The 21,662-nt window shown below is 38.0% G+C and overlaps 1 protein-coding gene and 1 long non-coding RNA gene across 2 annotated transcripts; one reads left to right on the top strand and one right to left on the bottom strand.

Annotated features, from left to right (window-relative positions):
- Positions 1-651: 651 nt before the first annotated feature.
- glud1b (glutamate dehydrogenase 1b) lies at positions 652-18,529 on the bottom strand. Its single transcript, XM_055043169.1, has 13 exons — positions 17,975-18,529; positions 11,570-11,650; positions 11,352-11,407; positions 10,905-10,968; positions 9,931-10,025; positions 8,559-8,738; positions 5,838-5,975; positions 5,608-5,745; positions 5,438-5,518; positions 4,751-4,874; positions 2,909-3,000; positions 2,630-2,692; positions 652-1,518 (listed from the first exon to the last, which is right to left on the bottom strand). The coding sequence occupies exons 1-13, from the start codon at positions 18,369-18,371 to the stop codon at positions 1,399-1,401; spliced, it is 1,629 nt and encodes a 542-aa protein (XP_054899144.1). The 5' UTR covers positions 18,372-18,529; the 3' UTR covers positions 652-1,398.
- LOC129368267 (uncharacterized) lies at positions 3,477-4,759 on the top strand. The gene is made up of 3 exons (XR_008606829.1): positions 3,477-3,517; positions 3,967-4,048; positions 4,239-4,759. It is a non-coding gene; the product is annotated as an uncharacterized LOC129368267 (long non-coding RNA).
- Positions 18,530-21,662: the final 3,133 nt, after the last annotated feature.

Genomic DNA, 21,662 nt, shown 5'->3' with positions numbered 1-21,662 from the left:
TGGAGCTGCAAGCAGGAATGCAGAAATCCATTTCTGGTAACCGTTTCCTTTAACAGGATGGGCATGTCATTTCGAAAGGAGCTGTGTGGAGAGTTTATGTGCAATCAGTATCTTACACAACACCTAATCAAAGGCAACATCATTGGATAAACTTGGTTTCACAAATCAAACAGCTTTAGTGTCTAAGAAATGGTAATCAATAAAACGGATTTTACTGTGAGGGAAACACATTTCTATTACAATTACAATTAATATGCAAAATCCGATTTATCTCAGAAAAATCCCAATTTTTGAAGCTTGACAACTGGAAAACAAAGTGTAGAAATATCATTTTTCCAGACTTGGACATTTTCGTTTGGGATTTTCCTACTTTTGTGATATAACTAGGGATTGACCGATTTAAAAAGTCTGACCTAATTCCGATTTTTCCTGATTTGACTGAAATGTTAAATATAGCAAGAAAGTCACCAAGTTGGCAACAGGGTTTAGTAACGGTGAACATGCAGCCACAACCTGGAGTGTTTATCAGTCAAAATCTCACAGCAGAACAAGAGGACAATGATCAATAAGATCGACTTCAGATGCGAGTTTCGGCTGATCAAAGTAACTCTCTTCCTGTAAAGGTGTCGGAAAGAAGTTTAAAGAAATCACTCGCCTTTTTAAGAACATTTTATTTGTCGTTTCCAAAGAAAAAAAGAAAAAAAATTGAATACAATAAAAATAAAAAGCAGTTTCCTCCAAAAAAAAAAAATAAACTTGTTTCAATGCAGCAATAGGACGGTTAAACTGATGAGGACTAACATGGTGCTCGCGACGCGCTAGCCAAACCTCCGCTCCTCTCTAGTAGGCGGCGGCGGGAGAAGCTGGGTTAAGCTAAAGCAACAAGGGAAGCAGAAAAATGAACAAATCCTTAGAATTTAGAAACGCTAATCTTTTCACCAGAAAGATTAAAACGACTAATCTGACTAATTCACATGGAGTTAAATCTAAATCCATTTTAATCAACGTCAGACTGAAGTGGTCGGCTCCCTTTGAGGTGCGACCTCTTACTGAAATAAGGCATCAGAAATGGCTGCAACACCAAGGTAACACATGCATTCAGCTACTACAATAGGAGCACCATGAACATGGCTGCCACAATATAAGTGCCTACAGGGCTGCAGTGGGAAGGAGAGTCTTCTCTCTCTTCACAAACACCGACGTCTGCTCCATCCCCGAGAACAAGGCGACATCTTTACAGCTGCACAGATATCGCAGTGGAAATGTGAGGCTGCGCGTGTGGGTGACTGCGGTAAACGGTGATATGTTCAGAAGGCTGTCTGAGGAGGTAGAGGGGAGCTGGAGAGAGGGATGACTAGCAGGAAGAGCGGAGGAACGGAGGACAGTGCAGGTTGGTGTTTATGTGAAGGTCAGCCCAGCTTCGTTGTAGACCTTGAAGACCTTCTCGATGGCGTTGACGTAGGCGGCCGTCCGCAGGTCCAGACCCAGGTTGTACTTGCTTGCTGTGCGCATGATTTGCTGCGAAGTCAGATGTTAGAAAAGCTTATTTATTTTTAAAATGAGAAAAACAAAATCCTCTGCAGTATTATAATGTTTTCATTGATTAACTGATTTAAAACCAACTAATAAGCAGCTTTAGAAAAGAATATTTATTTGAAAACGCTGCTCTCTTGTACTGGGAAACAGCAGATAAGCTATATGTTCTAGCGAGTCCTACATAGTTTTACTTCATATATCAGGGATGTCCAGAGTGAGGCTCGAGGGCCACATGTGGCCCCCAGAGTGACTTTGTGTGGCCCCCTAACTGCAATTCATATCAGCTTTTACTCATTTCAAATGTGGCAAAATATAGCAAGCGGTTTGAAAGAAAATGACCCAAATGTATTTTTATAAAACGGAATAAATTTGTTCAATCAAGCCGGAAAAACTTCAAAAACTAGATTTAAAAAAATAAATTAAAACAGAAAATCCTTTTTAATGCATGTAAAATGAATAATATCCCTTCTCTACATAATGAAAATAAATCAGGCTTCTTTTTTTGCTTAATTTTATTGTATTTTTGTTCATTTTGATTAGTTCTTTCCTCAGTGCTCTTGGCCTGTGAGTACTTTTGACTCACTTTGGCTCAAAATGTAACAAAATGTTTGGACATCCCTGACACAAATGACTTGTCTCAAATCTCCAGATTCCTCAGTTCATTTCCAAGTTCACCAATAATTTACAGCAGGTATTTCTATATTGTTGACGCTTTAAAACATGCAAGCTGGGAAAAAAAAAACTAAACAAAACACACAAAGTCAATATAAGGAGGCGAGAAAGCGCACTAGGAATAAGGGAAGAAGGAAAACTCCAAGGCAGCAAAGAAGGAATCCATCTTTACTCCTTCAACTTTAAGTCACGCTGGATTTACTGAACATTGTAAACTGAAGCCTGTGTGGTCCAATAAACAAATTACTCAGCGGTATACTATTTAATGCTGCCTTAAATTATGTTTTAAAAAGTTTTCTTGCAATTATTTAAGGTTTTATGACGCTGCAGCAAAGCATTTAATTTAAAATCCGTTTTGTTTTTTTTAAATTGAGTTTTTAGTTCATAACTTCAGCCTTTGTAACTGTGGTGCCAAACTCACCCGGGCGGACCGCTCCATGGTGTAGGCCAGACCAGAGTGAACAATGTCCTTCTCTGAGGCGCCCTGCAAATTAGGATTATTAAACGCTAAAACATGTAGAAACTTTGGAAACAAAACAAACGTATCAGTTTTTTAAACCAAAAACATTGTAACAAATGATTATGGTTTAGAATTTGTTAGCTTGTGACGATGTGGCTGTTTTCTGGAGGCAGTATTTCGTGGTACAGATCTTTTAAAATATCTACGTTGCTTTAGCTTAGCAGAGCAGACGTTACTCACAGCAATCCTGGCCTGGAAGTCGGCGGTGGGAACGATGGGGATGGGTCCTCCCTGCTTCCCAAACTTCCTCTCTAAACTCTCCTGCACAGACACTGGAGGGAGGCAACAGGGAAAGGAGAAAGATTAGAAAGATTAGTTTTAGGGCATTTTAGAAGGCCTTCATTACAAGGACTGTATGTAAGACATGTTACAAAGACTGAAAGGTAGAAATGACCAAAGATGCAACATTTTTCCCTGAAAAAAACAGAAGAGTTCTTAACATGCTTCACAGTAGAAACATTTGTCCCACATTGCTCACTTTGAAACCTAAAATCAATACAAATGTTGGTAATCTCATCTCCACATTTTGATTGACAGATGTGAATGTGGAACATCTGGTCACCCCACCCAGGGCTGCATTTTTTTGTTTCATTATATCTTCATTTCATATCTGGAAGTTCAAGGCAAACTGGTTCTACAAAGTACATTTTATTCTTCTCCATCACATAGTGAAACATAACTTTACCTCTATATGATTGGCTGCTGTGAAATACAGAGAAGGTATAAATAAACAGAGAAAGGCAGAAAAGAAACACAGACACTGTGGAGCTACCGCAACCACTAAACTGGGTAAGCAGATTTCCATTTAACATGTACAATCAACAGGTCTGTACCTGTGTTCTTGCTGTACAACAACGCAGGTATAGACCAAAACAAAACCATAATTTAAAGAAATAACTTTCAGAACATTAAACCATTTAAAAAGTAATTATAATACAACTAAATGAAATAAGTAACCAGTTTTGCTTTTAAAAATACCTTAAAATTTGAAAAAAATTTAATAAAAAAAATAAAAAATAAGAATATGAAGTTTTTGAGTGAAACTTTCTCACCATACCAGGGAAGCAACAGCAAAATATTTAATCACCGTTTTTCTCTTCAGAACACAGTGATTATTTACCACAACAACAGTAAAGGTTCATATTTAAATTGCTCATATGCAATTTAAGTATTGCATATGAGCAACTTATATATGAGCAACTTAACTTATATTCTGAAGTTTTTCTCTGTGTTTTCAGGAAACTACTGATACAGCGATTAGTCCGTTTTTCTTCACCACAAACTACTTTGAAACATAAACAGTAAAAGATGGACGGACAAGTAAGCAAAGCTAACTTTAAGTGTCATCCAAAGCAGATGCAATCTCTAACGGTTTGAAATGACCTGGTCCAAATGCATCATACACTATGTTACATAGAAAATTAAACTGACTATTTTTAGCATGCCAAAGTACCACTTCATTTATAATACAAGTCTCTTGTCTATTTTTTATTTTTTTTTATATATGCAGATGCCTAGAACATTCACATATCCCAATGGAGCATCACAATGGGCCAGAAAAAAGGCACGGAAAGCACAACTGGAAAATGCCCCAGAGACGCTGTTTGTCACTCTCAGACAAGAAATGGAAGACCAATACATGTTTTACACTCAGAATCCTAATAAATGGCTTAAAGCTATAAAAAAAAAATTCTCTGAACCAACTATTGTTTGCTATCAATGGAACACAGAAGCAGGCACCATTATGTTATATCCTACAACTGGAGTATGTGTGATACATGGCCAAAGACAAAAAAGGGTCACATTTTTGGACTGGTTTAGAAGAATAGTTGGTCTGCAAAATCGTGAACCTTAGCACACCATGACAACGGGTGTGCTAAGTATCGTATAAAGTTTCTAATCATTCTTCTTCTAATGACTTTTGATTAAATATTCTACTGATCAGTCATCCCTCAAGTTTTTTCTCGCCCCCCAACCATATTCTGGAGGTTATGTTAGGATTGCGGAGCGTTTTGTACTCACTGAGAAGGTGGTAGTTTGAGTCTCTCTCATACTTGAAGGTCAGTCTCCCATAGCTGACATGATTGAGATTCTTCAGCCACTCGAAATACGACACAGTCACACCACCAGCATTCAGGTACATGTCCTGCAAGGAAGAACATCATCATCATGTAGCCCTGATCGCTGTTACTTGTTGTGAACAAAATGTCTTCTGCAACCAAAAATGTGCTTCAAAATTAATTTGATTTCTGTTCAATAAAAATTTTTCTGTGACATTATTGTCTGTAAATTATTGACAACTACAAACAGGAGTTTTAAACGAAAACACTCTGCTTTAAAAAGTAATAAATACTGTTGTGAAAAAGTCATTTCTTCAGGAGTAGGTAACTTTGTGTGTTTGTCTCTCTAAATTGTCTCTCAAGGCAGTGGCTTGTGATTTGTTTGAATGTTTAGAGAAACATGAGAAGTGAATGAACTCATCAGGTTAAAAAGGTGTTAGTTGCAGAGAAAGAAATCTGCCCATTTTAACTCAAAACTAAAAATTTTAACTGAAGTCTATTCTTCAATGTGTGCAGATAGAGACAATGTGACAGACACTCTTCGATAAAACATGCATCAGTTAAATTTGACTTCATATATGAAGGCAACATTTTTTTTTCTTTTTTGTTTAATTTAAATCAAATATCTGTGGATTTGAAGTCTGCTCACAGGAATGACCATGACGTTGTTCTCCAAGAAGATCTTGTCTGCGTCTGGGGTGGTGGGTCCATTGGCTCCCTCAGCAATGATCTGACAGAAACAAAAGTTCTTCTTTAATGCAAATTCAAAAGAAAACATCAAATATCAGCCACCTTCTGTTAGTGGACTCAAATGTTCACCTTCGCCTTGATCCGGCGGGCGTTGTTGCGAGTGAGCTGCTTTTCTCCAGCGGCAGGAATCAGGATGTGGCAGTCCGCCTCCAGGATGTTCCCATCGTAGGGCTTGGCTCCAGGGAAGCCCACAATGGTGCCATGTTGCTGCAGAGAAGGGAGAACAGATATATTTTAATGTTTATTCACATTAAAAAATAAATCTAAAGTAAAGGAAGGTAAGGCGGCGCTGCTGGTACCAGTTTGTAATCCTCCAGCTGCTTTGGGTCGATGCCGTCTGGGTTGTAGATGGCTCCATCAATCTCACCAACACCCACACACTTGGCACCAAACCGGTGCAGGTACCTCATGGAGTGGAGACCCACATTACCAAAACCCTGTGGAGAAAAATTATTAACTGACGGAAACAGAGTTATGACACAAAAAAAAACTAAAATTGATTCTCTTCAACAGAAAACTAGCTTGAATCAGCCTAACTAAATTCAAATACTAAATACTTTGGTGCCCTCTTGTGGCCCAAGTTGGTTCCAAATTGTTCTACTGCTTAATATATTTTTAAATGTAGCTTCCAGCTACAATACAAGTAATTTTTATATAGCATCTCAAACTGTTAGAATATCAGTGAAAAGTTATTTATTTTAATAATTTTTCATCTGGCACAACTCCATTCAAAGAGCCACAGATAATAAATGACCCGTAACGTCCAGAATCTATTTCAGTCATTCTGAATAGATTGTGCGCTGCTTAGCAGTTTTCAATCAAGTGTTTTCATAAAATTACAACTTTTGTGCTCTTGTCTTTTGTCAGGAGCAGAACGAGGCGTTTGTTGCCCATCCAGCCTCTCTGCTGTGCATCCAGATGTTACTTTTTCTCAGCTTTGGATTAGTTATGTAACCACTGAGGAAGGCATAGAGCTCTTCATGCTTCCTTTACAGAAATGCTGATCTCATTTTCCTGCAGCACTGGCACATTCCCATACTGCCAATGGTACCAATATGGCGACTCATCAGGAGGAAGAGGAGAGACGCCACACCCACAATATTTTGAGAAATACAAAAGAGGCAAGAATAGAATTCCCAAATTATATAAAAAAAAGAGAAAATGAAGAATGATAAAGAAAAACATTCACTTAACGCAGCACAAGAGATCTGCTCTGTTAATTCTCATGTTAAATCTCTAGGAAAACTAATCTAAGAGTGAAGTAATCCTCAGACACAAACAAGAGGATTAGGTTTTTAAATAAAATCCACATCAGGATTCGGCTGTTGTCTCCACGACTTCACTCTCAGCAGCCTCCTCTCCATTATTCGTCACTGAGACAGATTCTCTGCAAACATCATCCTTCTTCACTGATGTAAAAATAAAAATGTAAAACCTGTCGAATCTATCAACCAGGTGACTGATATTTGAATGAATCCATAAGTCTACATGGAAGAAGTAAAGCTGCAGCCCCTCAGCAGACATTTTGCTGAGTGAAATGCATCAGGGCGGCGTATCGTGTTGCATTGTTGTCTAGAGAGCCCATAATTATAGAAAGCATTCTGGGAAAACAGCAGAGGCCACTGCTGAGGGGTTTTCTACCCATGTGTTGATTTTTAGCAGGACTGTGTGAGAGAAACCCTCATTAGACGAATAAAAGTGGGAGAAAGCTGCTCTTTCACTGTTTCATCTGCAGAAACTCCTCCTTTCAGACCCGAAACAACGGTGTGCGTTTCAGACAGAGGGCTGAGATTAATGAACGCATTTTAAACTTGATGACTTTTCAACCAAAGAACAGATTTCTAACTCAAATTGAGTTGCAGAAAATGAAGAGGGATTCTCTTCCTTCTGTTTACTCATTCCTCTCTGACTGAGTCATCGTTTTCCATGAACAGAGAAGGGAAACTTCTGACTGTGGTTTTCAGTGATCCACTGCCTTCACTGCCTGCACAGGCATTCATTTAACCAGAAAGTTCAATGTGCTTCAGCACGAAGCAGCACAAGGTTGTAAAGAAGGAAGAAAAACCTCTGTTCGTTTTTAAATCTTCTCACTCATAAAATCCTGGATGCTGTGGTGCATTTGTGTTCAGACAAAGATTTGTTCAGACTATCTTTGATAGTGGAAGATCAAAGAAACTGAAAGTTTCTTTGTAGAAACTTTGTGTTTCTACAAAATTTTGTAGAAAAACTGTCAGCTAGAGACTGAAACTTTTCCCCAGTCGGTAATGAACTAAACTTCAGCTCAGACTGGATGGAGAACATCGGACTCACTGCAGCACCTCATTTAGATTTAGGACTTTACTTTGACTAGACCACCTTAACACATAAAAACAGGCCAATTCAAAAGAGTAATATATTACTGAAAAGTCCATTTATTTCATAAACTTTATCACCAAGTGAAACAAATTATTCTGATTAATCACACAGATGGATGTTTGAAGGTAAGCTTTCAAAAACTTTTCTGGTAGCACACTTTGGTGATAAAAAAATACAAATAAAGTCACAAAAAAAACTAAAAAATGTTTTCTGGCAATTAACAACTATAAATACAATTGGCAATTCTAACTAACCTAAAACAAGACAAGTTTAGTCTGACTTACTTTCAAATAAGGAGAAAAAAAATGTGTATGAAAATATTTGGTTTCAACAATAAACGATGTTTTCCAAATTTAGGCTTTTAATCAAACGTTACATTTCACTTTATTACAAAACTGAGCAGTGTGAATATCAAGCACTTTCAAAACCTTGAAAACACCAAATTTAAATTCAAGCATTTTCACAGATTTCACCGAACCCTGTGGCAGGCTTCTGAATTTTATTTCAACTTCCTGCATTAGAAATATGCTTTTTGTAAAATCATAAAATCATAAAATTTATAGTTATCTCACCAGTACCACAAACCATCACAATAAAACTATAAGTCCACGTCGCCCACACTAACTAACATTAATAAAACCCCTAAACGGTGAGCCTCAGCGTACCTGGATGACGAAGGTTTTGTCCTGGAAGCCCGGCGTGAGGCCCAGAATGCTCATGTAAGACGCCTCGTTGATGAAGTTCTCGATCCCGTGGAAAACTCCACGCCCGGTGGCAGAGATGCGGCCGTGGATTCCTCCCTGACTGATGGGTTTTCCTGTCACACACGCATGAGCGTTGATGTCCTAAGAACATATGCAAGGAGGATCCGATTACATTTCCTTTTTACACACAAACACCACACAGATATGGACCAAATGTTACAGAAGTTAGAATGACTGGTGGAAACTGTGCAGTTTTAGGATGTTTTTCTGCAGTTTGGGGATCGGCTCTGACTTTGGTGCCGCATGCTTGACATACTGAGGCTGCAGTTCAAATTAATGCACTGCCATCTGTGCAGAAAGCATAAAGCTCAACAAACATCAATACAGGCTACCCACAATCCTCTGCTCTCAGTTACCCTGCCCAGGAATCTGTCACCTTTACAAACTCAGTCAAAGGAAACTGGACCAAAGGGGACAGGAGTGCACTGGCTTAAAGGAGAGGAAAGTTAAACAGTTTGTCATAATTCAAAGTTTAAAAGGTTTTGCTTGCTTATTGCTACTTACAATTATTTTTGACATATTAATGAAAAGAGTGAGTGATTTCTATAAACTTTCTTTGCTATAAATGTCTAAGTTTTGCTAATTTAAATGTTAGAGAGGGAAAAGTTCAGTAGCCTCCGTTCAGCCAGCTGTCTCTAATTACTGGTTTTATTTTGCAACTTATTAGAAAAATACTTTATAATTCCGGAACAGTTTTATGAGGTATGAAACTCAAACTCTTAAAATTATAAAGATGAACTTTCCTGTGATGCTGAAACGTGAATACATCATTTAAAAAAAAAAATAAAGCATGTATAGTGGAAGATCAAATACTTATTGAATAGCTGTAAACTAAAGTTTGGGTGGCTTCAAGTATGTAACCTCTGACCTGAAACACTGCAGCTTACAGCTTCTAACATGCAGTAATGTCCATCATACATAAACAAGATCAATTCTAGGAGAGCTCAAAAACTTTCTGATGCACTATTGTTTTCAAGTATTTAAGAAACAAAAGGAAAACAGAAGATTTTCTTTGACTATTTCTAGTGAGACGGTGATAAACGGGAAACAGAAAAAGGCTCTGGCTTCGTTTTCAGAAGCTGCTATGAAGAAAAAGAAAAAAAAAGAAAAGAGGAATGTGTCTTTGGTGAGCTGGGAAGGGAGGGGCAGGAAATTAGCCCTCATGGTTTACATGTGACTCATTTCTTGTTTTTAATTTAGCCTATTTTTAAAAGGTTTCCACCACTCTCCGTCCAAGTCAGACCGGGTCGGTTGTGCATGTTTGAGAACTCACAGTGTGCGCGATGGTGTTGGCGTAAGTGTCGGCGATCCAGGACATTTCCCTCTCTCCGGTGCTCATGTCTGGCGCCGGGACATCGATGCCAGGCCCTGGCGAGCAGAGAGGAAGGAAGAAAAGGAGGGAGGGAGAAGTGGAGTTTCAGTAAATGGTGCAGGAAGACTCCGGTTCACAGAGTCACGGCGGAGTGGAGAAAAGATGGCCTGAAAACTGCACAGTGAAAATGATCACATTTAAAACTGGATGCAGACAAAAAACCAAGAACAAAACACTCCACTGTGTTTGAACTGAACATAGCAAATATTTGCCTGTATTCAGTGAAGCTGAGTAGAAACAATCACCAGGCTGAACCAGTGCGCCATATTTGTTTGTATATGTTGAAGCTAAGGACATTTTAGAAGAAAAATGTATGCATGTTTTTCTTCTTACCAAATTCTTTCCTTTTGATTTGTTTTTCACTTTTGTTTGAATCTCTGACTCACAGGTTTGTGATTTTCTCCACTTTGACCAAGTCAATTTATTTGCCATACAGGTCCACCTCATTAAACGTGACCGACCATCAATGAAAACTCGATTCATTTTAGTAATTTTATTTAATTAAAATTAATTATTCAGTATCTCCAGGTGTTGCAATGTTTTTTTATGGTTGTTGTGGCCTAAAACTACTGATTTAAGCACCTTTTTCAAAAAGTTGCAGTCCAAGTTGTGACTTTTTTCACTTTTATTTTCGGTCTTACAAAAAAGTTGTAACTCATGCAAAACGATGTGAATTTACTAGGCAGCATCTTTAAGAATGAGCTTCTGTAAATATTCTGAAAATCTAATTGATGTTTTTATTAAATTAAACAAGAATTTAGAAACTTAGATTTTATCCCAAATAAGCAGAGAGAGAAGAAAATTATTCACATCCTTCACACTAAGATTGAAACCCAGTATGCCTTAGTCCAAAGCAAAAGATTTCAGAAACTTACCAATAAAACCCTTTTTGGCCAGTTCAATGGTGAACCTCCTGGTTATCTTCTCCAGCTCATTATCCTGCACAAAATGTTGCATTTACATCATTTCCAGCACACAAATTGCAGTACTATCACTGCTTTAGGTCACCAAGATTTGCTTTAAGACAAATATTTGAGTCTTCACCTGATGAAGATTTGACATTGTGCTACACTGTCAACTTTGAGTTTCATGTTTCTAATGTGACATCATAACCCTTTGGCAAGTTTATGCCACACATTTGCAATGTATGTTTGGAAATGTTACGCCCGTCACTCCTTTTTCAAATTTTTCTTTGACAAATTTCTTGACTACATTGAAATTACTTCATCCTTTATGAGTCAACACCCTAACAGAGGTACATACAAAAAGTTGTAAAATTTAAACACTCTATACATAAGAAAGTGAAGTCTTAGCTGCCTTACAGAATAGTTCTTGGTGTTGATCTTCACTCCAGCTTTGGCACCTCCAAATGGCACATCTGGAAAACCAAAGAAAGTGTACAATGAGCAAGAAACAGAGCACACCAACTATGTACGGAGCAGCATAATTAATACAACCAATGATAAATTGCAGTGATGAAACATTTGCCATGTATGGCGCTTTAGGCGATGATCAGCAGAGGTTAAACTCAATCTCTTACCAACGACAGCGCACTTATAGGTCATCAAAGAGGCCAAGGCTTTCACCTCGTCCACAGACACGTCGGTGCTGTAACGGATACCTGGGTAAACACGACAACAAGGAGAAAGTTACAGAAAGAGCCACCAAAAAGAGAAAACCTAACAACACAAACCATCAGTAGAGAAGACCAATATCAGTTCTTGTGCTTAATGAGAAGAAACTGTTTCGAAGCTCTAAAAAAAGAAAATGTATTTTATTTTTGTTTCTGAAACTTTCTTTTAAAAAAAAGGGCAAACAGATTTGATAGGAAGCTGTGAAGGCAGAACCCTATGCTATAATGATCACACAACACCAGATAGGGGTCAGAAATCAGTCGACACTTGAGCGTACTTTGCTGCACGGGTGGAGATTGAGGGAACCAATCACTGCCCTCCGTTCCGAACCCATCCCTCAAGCTGCAGTCTTCGCTTCCTGTTGTCTGGCGTTTACTACTGTTACTACGGCAACAAGTGCCCTGTAATGAGATCGTAAAAACCAGGGTGGATGTTTCTAACTACATCTTACTGGCACGTTGCCTGTGTGAGTGTAATTTAACAGCAGCTACAGAAATAGCACAACCAGAGCGAAATCCAAGGACGTCCAGCATGAACAGGAGACAGCGCGTCGTTTTATCAGGATTAAAAGAGTTGAGTATGTGTGGTCAGAATCAGAAAAGGCTTCAAGTAATTACATCTTTATGTGCTGCTGCTGTGGAAGCCTCTCTTTTCTTGTGTCTCATTACTGGAAATCAGTTTAAAATCATAAGCATGAGAATGAAGAGGATCAAAAGCAAAGCACCATCTCTCAGAGCACAGCAGCTACAGCTCTCCCTCTTTCTTCTTTTCCATTTATCCAAAGATCAGCAGATCAGACTCAAGCCAGAGGACAATTTAGAGATCGCTGACCAAATTATATAGCAGAAGAAGAAAAAAACATGGCTCCCACACATCCAACCATCTGTTTAACCACCCAACATGCAGCCCACCATCGCAACAGAAACCAAAACAAATCTGAAAATGCATTCTTCTAAAATAAAAAACAGAATCTGGCGGTTAAAAAACATATCGTTTCATAATTAATGCTTCAGTACTTTGATGAAATTAATTTCTATAGTTAAGACTCTGACATCTCAGTATATTTATGTGTTGACTCCAACATTTTATCTACAGATTATTGTGCAAAAGGATTCTTCATTAAAAAAATAAAATTACCTACAGACTTCAGTAAGAGGCTTCTTCAGATATGATGCAACACAGATTGCAACAGGAGATCCTTCATAAATGAAAGCAATTGAAAACTTGCAACCTCATCAAAGAGGTCAAAATCTAACCAAGTCATTTTATCTTCCAGTATTTGGTTCTCCAGACGGCGATTCGACACAGAAACCAAAACTCACAAACAGAGCAAGAAGAGGAAATAAGAACTTCAAACCCAGAGAAAACAAATTCACTTCTCTATGAGTTACAACATTTAGTTTTCCTCTGGGATTAACGCAGTATCTTTTAATTAAACATAATTTCTCACTGTAGAATTACTTCATGTGAGGTTTTTTATCACTACTGCTTCACTTTCATCATATTCTTGCAGCATCACTTTTACCAAATGTAGTTATTACATTATCAATTTTATATTTCCCCCACCAATGATATGGAAAAAAAAATCTTATCTTGGGTACATCAAAGTTTATGTTTTAGAGGGATTTTTTTGTACTTTTTCCACATTGATTCTGTTCTTTTATTTGTTGTTTTTTTTAATTAAATTCCTGTTGAAAGGATGATGGTTTTATATTGTCTACAACTTTAGGTGTTGTTCATAGTTGTGGCACAATAAGCATGAAAGAATGTTTTATTTAACAAGGAATAATGTACCCAGATAAAGCTAAAATCCTGACATAACTTATTTTAAAAGGGTAACACTTGTTCCAGACTAACTTTGATTAAATTGGAAGTAAAGAATGTTTTCTGTCTCTTTTGAATTTGTCTTCTTCTAAATAGTGAAGAAAACAGGAGAAAAAAAATTAACATATATCCCCAATTTTTTGGGAATAAACTAGCTTTGTAGCACTTACTGGTCAGAAAAATCTAATTCAGATTTTGCATGCCAGATCAGCTCATCCAATCCTGATCTTTGATACGTTTCTAGATTTACTATGTTTTTTTTTTTTTGCAACCTATAATAAACCCACTCCTCATGAGCAACAAATATAAAACATTGCACAGAGTTATCGATTGATGATCATTTTCCAGCCCAGGTAAAACTGAACATGCACCATCCGGATCCCTACAGGTCTGGTAAAAAGCAGCTTTGTCCAGTTTCACCGTGGATCTTAAAGGGGCGGCTGACTGCATGCATTCACCTGCATTGAAGTGCAAAAACAACCTCTGCACTTTGTAGTTCGCTCTGAACTTAGCCAAGGGTCTGCACAATGCATCAATCATTAAACCACATGAAAGATAACAACTGCTGCTTATGTTCATGCTATCACATCCCAATTTGGTAATTAGGAAAACCAGAAACAATAAACTGTCGGCTACTTCACGGGAGTAAAAAAAAAAAAAGTTTGTTTAGATGATGGAGTCCTACATAAAGCATAGGATTTATTTCCTGGTTTAGTGATGGCAGGAACTAATGTTCTGTAAAGAAAAAAAAAGAAAAGAAAAAAAAAAAGCTTTGATAGTTCAAAAGAAATATGGAGGAAAGTTTCCACACTGTCCAGATTTTCTGTTGTTCACTAAGTCTTGCTCTCTCACAGCCTGAATGAACCCCAGAAATGTCAACTTGTTGTAGAAAAAAAAAAACAGTTTAGGATTTATTCTTACATATCCTTCAACTTTATTTTTGAAAACTTTTTGTTTATCAAAAATGATAAACCAAGTTTTTAATCAAACTTCCTCAATAAATACAACTATTGTTATCTTTCCTGTAAATACTCACTCTGAGAAACAGCCTGAATAGATCACAGAAATGTGTCAACATGAGATTATCACATTTTTATATTTTCTCAAGCTTCATCTTTATACATCTCACTGATGCTCACATGTCTAACTTCGGGTCTCCCAATGCTCAATAGTGTCAGTGTGGCCGGGTGACACTCAGTATGGTATTTTCACTGATCAAGATAACGCATTTTTGAGTTCCTGGCCAGCCAGTGGCCAAATTCTCTACATATCTCTAGCAAATTGGTGAGAAAGGAAAGTTAAAACTTCTGGGAATTGATTCAACCTGCCTCTGCAACCATTAACTGTTAATTTACTGGCACACGGGATACAGAGAACCACATATTTTGCTTTAATACAGGGGTCTTTTAATGTAAACCAGCTAACTGTAGGTTTTCACAATACAGACAGATTTATTCTAACGTCACTGATTTTTATAGACTACTTTGAGACACAGACAGTCTGTCTACTTTTCAAAAGGATTGCTCAGTCATTTAGTAGAGAACAACATTAAATTTCTGCCTTCTGGCATTAATGGTTAAATGGCAACTTAAAACAGCTTTGATACTAATGCTTTATAGAGTAAATCTGGGAAATTACAACGCTTTAGGTTCTCTCCCCAGCAATGATACTTTTACTCTGAAAGGCTGATTTTCCCAGCCTCCCCTCCAGTAACTCTGCTGACAAATAGGAGTGCCTATAAAAACACCCACCCCCATACGTCAGGGCTCTTCTTTCAATTAGTCCAGCTCAAATTACTGCTGCTTTGAAACTCAAAATTCAAACCACAATGCATCCATGAGGCAAAGCATACACAAACAGAGCCACTTGGATCACTATCAGTACTTCACAGTGAGTCATGTATTAACATGTTAACACATGACTCATCAGGCATTTCACTGATCCTCTATTAATCACATCATTGTGCCTGATTTCACAGAATCATGGGCCAGCATAAAAATATGCAACACTGTAAACTGGTGTTAGCAACAAAACACATTGGTATAACAATCCAGGATGCTTGAAGTACATTTAGTTTATCTTTCCAGTATTAAGCATAGCAATTCAACAAGCTGATATTAGCTGATTTATTAATCAGGTCATTTGTTCTTTCATCTAGCCTGCAGCTAAACACAAGGGCTGCTTGCATTAGCTTAAAAAGGGCGGTGCTTTCGTTTCCACTGCATGACTCTCTGTATTTTTGAACCTGGAAAAATTTCCAGACAGCCAATTTTGTCCTTCTAGTCAGAAGTGCAAATACGTGAGCTCCCTTTTAGTCGGCAGAGCAGCATTACTTTATCTTCCATGCAGCAGGACAAAACTCCAGACACTGGCATTTTGTTAACAGGATTTTAAGCCATTATGATGGAAATGTTTTTAACAATAATGAGTTTTTAAAACCTCATTATACTTTGATACATGCAACTCATACATTATACTTTTGATACATGCAACTCATAACTGCTCACAACCTTAATATGCATCTGCCTGAAAAGATTCAGTAGAAGATTTTGACATCTTAATGTGCTTACTTAAAATCAGTTTCAAATAAAGTTGCAATGTAGAAGAGGGCTTTGGTAATGCAATTCTGCTGCATGTTGAAGTTAGTATTTGGAAGACATTTTATCATCTTTCATCTTTATACATCTCACTGATGCTCACATGTCTAACTTCGGGTCTCCCAATGCTCAATAGTGTCAGTGTGGCCGGGTGACACTCAGTATGGTATTTTCACTGATCAAGATAACGCATTTTTGAGTTCCTGGCCAGTCAGTGGCCAAATTCTCTACATATCTCTAGCAAATTTTTTCATAAATTTTTAAATTTATGAAAAAAGAGGCTTAATATGTGATATTAATGACATTATCAATAAATACCACCTGTGTTTCTGCAGCTCACGTTTTTGTTCCAGTTGGAGGATTTATGACTGCAACTTATTCACGACCAGTTTTTTATTTGCTGATGTGGGTGGAAGTTTTAAAAATCCCCATTGTTTGAGTAACACGCCCAGATTTCACTTTGTAATCTATTTTATTTACTTTGTGTTGCAGGCATAGCCTAAAAGTCAACTTTTGATCTGACAAATTAGGAATGCCTGCTTTATCTGGAGTAGAAATAAATGTCTGACCTCATCTGCCATGAGAGCAGATGCTTTTTCTACCTGAAAAATTGGATTCTGACATGCTAAACATGGAGAAAAACTCTAAATGAAAGCAACAATTAATCCCCCACCCCCAAAAAATATTTTTTAATGTATTGACGCCAACAGTTGAGATTCTCACTGTTCAATTGCAGCAAAGTCAACATTTTGGCTCAATAAAGATAATTATCAATAACATTATTAATTCTTAATATTTATTCCACCCACTCCTATTTATTGCATAAGTAATTTTACAGGACCATACGTTTTTTTAACTCCAAGTAATGTTATTTCAAAGAAAGACTTGAACTGAGTGCACTTCCTGGATACTCTACCCACACAAAGTTCCTTGTTTTAGTCAAATATCCACCAGATACACATCTTGCAGTGAGATTTACTATCCATGTTTATAAATACGGTTGTTCTAATGTCATTGTCATTCTGTTCACCCGGTTGTGCCCTTTGAAGGTCAAGTGAATATATAGTAAATTGTAGATAGTCACTAGAAAAACTAGATATATTTTATCTATTGTAAGTCATGGATTCTGAACTGACCGTATGAAATCTGCTCTAAAACATAAAGTTTGAAGCTTCATGTTGCAAAAAATGTATTCTATCTGAATTTCTTAATTTGTAATGATCCAATTTGTTTAATACTTTTTATTTTATTTTATTTTAATCTCCAAAACGATAGAAGTTGCACATTATCTTATATTGTTGTTAGTCTGATAACAATTTTCATAAATTAAATAAGATGTTCAGATCAAATATTTACTGTGGAAATACTGCAAATTGTCATGGCAACATGTAAACAAATGTAGACATTACCCTAATTTTTAGTGATTCTATTGTGGGATACAGCTTTTAATTTTAATATAAAGTGAAGAGTATAAATTACCCAAGAATCTCAAATTTATTAATGTGGCAACAGTGTTTAATTTACTTAGATGATCTTGGTATCATCTGAAATGTGTTTAATGCTCTTTAAAACAGATCCGATAACTTATTATATAGATATTCAAACATGTTTATAATAGGAGTTAAAGTTCAAACTCATCCACAGCTTGTTGCAGCTACATATAAACAGAAAGGACACTGTAAACTATGACCCTAGAGAGAAAACACTGCTAATTCTCCTAAAAACTGCTAATATTTTATTTATTGAGATAGTGAAGCACTATGAACACCTGCTGCATTATGATAAAGTTTGTTGAAAAAGCTAACGTCACTGCTAACTAATGCTACATAGCCTGCTATAGCTAGCCGTCAACAGCGCCAGAGGAGGAGCGGGTTCTGACTCGGTTCTTACCTCCTTTGCATGGTGTCCTGTGCTGGCTGTGCTGGGCGCGGTACCCCTCCACGACCTCCCACTCTCCGTTATCCCTCTTGATCGGAAACGACACGCTCAGGACGTGATTGCACGGCTTGATGATGCGCAGAATGCCGCGAACACGGTGTCTTTTCTGCTCGGAGCTCTCCCTGGTCTTCAGGTCCTCCACCAACTTGTCCTCAACGATAGTGGCACCGCGATCAAAGAACCCTTCGACCATCTTGAAGAAGTTCGGGTCGTCGGGCTGCTCGGCCGCGTCGGCATAACGGCGGACCCGCATCAGCGAGGACGACACCGGGAGAGCGGAGTCAACGCATCCCGAGGCCAGGGCACTTCCCGCAGAGCGGCTCAGCAGCTCTCCGAAATAGCGATACATGACTGGAACAAGCTAACTATGCAAACAAACTGCTACAGAATTAAAGTAAACAACGAGGACGATGGGGGCGACGGCAGGAAGGAAGGGGTTGAATGAAAGACACAGGAGCTCCGCACCGCGTCCCGTCGTCTGGCCGAGTGGGAAATAGCATGCTGTGAGTTTGCTTTAAAAGGCAGCGCGAGCCAGGGGTGAGGGCACAGCGAGGCGCGCGCACGCGGAGCGCACGCATGCGCCCACTGACAGCGCGCGCTCCCGCTTTAAAAGAGTCATAAATGCCCCAATCACCTACACCAAAGTCACCAGGGGGGAGCTTTTGTTAAAAGAGTGAACAACATTTCATCATTCTTTACACAGGTGTCAAACTTAAGGTCCGTGGGTCAAATCCTGCCTGCTGTAACTCTATTCTAGACGGCCACATATAATTAACTTTAAGATGACAGTGACGTAGTTTTAGTTTATATAAGATCAGGGGTGAAAGTAAGATTTAGCCGGGATACCTGCGAAAGAGGGGAGAAGCTGTTTGCTGTGAAAACAATCAGTGGGTGCACCCATTATTAAGCCGTGACTGATTAGTTTTTCTGGAACTAATCAGTTCCAGCACTTAAACAAACACAGTTTAAGTTAATAAATAGCTTTTTTCCCCTCATTTTATATTGTTTCTGAACTGTTTGTGTTATACTAGAGCAGGGATGCTCAATACGTTGATCGCAGAAGAGTTTGGGTGGATCTCGGTAGTAGGTGACAAACTACTGCCAGGTAGTTGTTGCCGTCCTGGAGCTACTTTCAACTCTGTATAAGATCAAATAAATCAATGTGAAAAGGACTTTAATTTTAAGAAGTACAAATCAAAGTTAGAGAAATTTGTATTGTGTGAAATAGTCTGCTATGATGTTTGTTATTCCCTCCACAAAAACACGCCTGGAGTGTTGTTTTGATTGTTTCATCCATGTTGGAGAAATCCTTCAATCGCCTGGGACAACCATACAGCTGTGCAAAAAGCCTGGGTGGACCTAGCACCACTTTCTAGGACGAAGCTCCTCCTCAGAGCTTCCACCCCACAGAGCAGCTCCTTCAGACTAGCCAGCAGCAATTAGCAAACACCTGGTGAAATTGTGCATCTACTGAGCTCATTATTTGAGCCACTTCTTGTTGAAACTCTGGTAAAATGTTGTTTTAAAAAAGGTTAATAGAGGACCGATTTTGTGATCACTTCCTGAATGCATAGGCGTTTCTTAAAGAGACAGAGTCCCAATTTAGGTGTTAAATTAAAAAGTAAAATTTCTTTCAAGTCATATTTGATACACATTTTTATAAACGGCTGAAGGTAAAAGTTAGAGATTGTGCTATAAAAATGGAACAATACAAAATACTGCCCTTTTAACAGTTTGTTAATGGGTAATTTTATTAATATATTCTGCCACAACCAGCTCTTTAAGTTCAACACTCCTGGTTTAATATTTTAAACAACCTCTCCACAGAGGTTGGTATATCCGTTTTCATTTGATATATCTGATGAAAACTGGGATTCCGTTTCAATATGGCTGAAGTAAAACTGTGAAAGTATGAAACAAAATTTGTGCAAGGCACCCAAATGTTATGACTTTTGTGTCCGGGCATATCACCATAATCAATTGATTTAGTACTAACTCTTTGGTACAGGGGCAAGTGTAGAAAATGTCAGCCAAGTCTGGACAATGTGACTGAAAAACCGTAAGGGTGTCATGCTAGTGTTTTAAATATCTAAAATACTGCCTCACTGGTGATATGACCTTTTCTACTGTATCCATAGTTTTCACTCCACACGGTTGTTTGTTATTTTTAAGCAGCTATGAAGCCTCGGCTAACGGTTAGCCCTCACTAACGTTCACCGTTACTCAACAGCACATGTGTCAAACTCACGGCCCGGGGGCCACATCCGGCCCGCCGTGTAATCATATCCGGCCCGGAAGACCATTTCACATTATTGTTATTAATGGCCCGTCGATATGAACAACAACCTTTTTCGCCGCGCTAATAACACAATACTGCACAGAACGACACATCCCACAATGCATGTTTGAATGTTATTTTAATGTTAAGTTGTTTACGTTAAGTTCTAAGTTGTATAATTTAACAAGATATTTTTTATTTAGAGCAAAATAATAAATACTGTATAAGAGATTTAAGGTTTAAATTTAATATTCCTGTCTGTTTTTATTCATATTTATGTCCCAAAAACATTAAGTTTAAGTGTGTTCAATAAATGTTTATCCTGGTTGGCCCATGACCTTAAGTGTGTTTTGAATTTTGGCCCCTTGTGCAAATGAGTTTGACATCCCTGCTCAACAGGCTAACCGTTACGCAGCAGCAGTTAATCTGTCGAGTAACTCCACTGGTTGTTGCTTGGTAATTAACAATATGGCAGTTTCCTCTGCCTAATTCTGTGCAGCTCCGGATCGGCGTCCACTGAAATTGCAGAACATTCCTACTTTCTATTGATAATTATCACGTGTCTATCGCGATTTACATTGTAATGTGTTCAATAAACTGCATCGCTTTCCGTGGTGCTCGCTGTTTTTATGCGCACTTCCGGTCACTGATTTTTTTTTTTTTTTTTTTTAACTTTATTTATTCCAAAAAACAACAATACAAATGTATTGTGAACATAACACAGTCAGACAATAATAATACTTAACCAGGGGGAGCATCAGATGAAAATTTTACAACAAGAATGACATTACAGAATATTAACATAAGAGGTAATCCAAAAGTCCAAGTTGATTGCAAGCCCATATTGTTGACTCCGCTCTTTGGTTGGTTGAGGATTGAATTGTTAATAAATAACGTTTAAGTTCAATTAAAAAAACAGAAAAGTTTGGTTTTTTCTTCAAAAATTTGCATTTATGTAGATGAAATTTAGCCTTAATAATTATTAAATTGATAAGGAAACTTTTCACATTCATTCCTCCATTTTGTTGAAGTCCAAATAAGACGTTTTCCCAATATAACTGAAAGCCTGTTGATATTTTGTAATCAATAAAGTTACAAAGATGTTACTTCCGGTCACTGATGCCCGTTTGAAATCATGACCGATGACTCGCAGCCACTGACTTTGAATGTACTCACGTTTGAAGTGGAAGGTGGAGAAGAGTTTCACACCCGCTCCGATGCTTGAAAGTTAACATCTCCGGTCCTCGCTGCGCCCAAAGGGCCCGCAGCCGCCGAAGAAGGTCGCGCTTACACGGCCAGATTAGCCACAGTTCCTGGATCAGGCGGGATCGACGCGTCGCTGTTAGCAATGCTAACGTTTTG

The sequence above is a fragment of the Poeciliopsis prolifica genome, unplaced genomic scaffold (genome assembly GCF_027474105.1).
Source record: "Poeciliopsis prolifica strain line A6 unplaced genomic scaffold, Auburn_PproV2 SCAFFOLD018, whole genome shotgun sequence".
Classification (NCBI taxonomy): domain Eukaryota; kingdom Metazoa; phylum Chordata; class Actinopteri; order Cyprinodontiformes; family Poeciliidae; genus Poeciliopsis; species Poeciliopsis prolifica.
Note: the sequence above shows the minus strand (reverse complement) of the source record. Positions and strands in the feature narration are given on the sequence as shown.

Coding starts and splice junctions, on each gene's coding strand:
- glud1b (XM_055043169.1), bottom strand. CDS start 18,371: ATGTATCGCTATTTCGGAGAGCTGCTGAGCCGCTCTGCGGGAAGTGCC. Junction 11,651..17,974: donor CAGGACACCATGCAAAGGAG/GTAAGAACCGAG, acceptor GTGTTTACCCAG/GTATCCGTTACAGCACCGAC. Junction 2,693..2,908: donor ACTTCCAGGCCAGGATTGCT/GTGAGTAACGTC, acceptor CCTAATTTGCAG/GGCGCCTCAGAGAAGGACAT.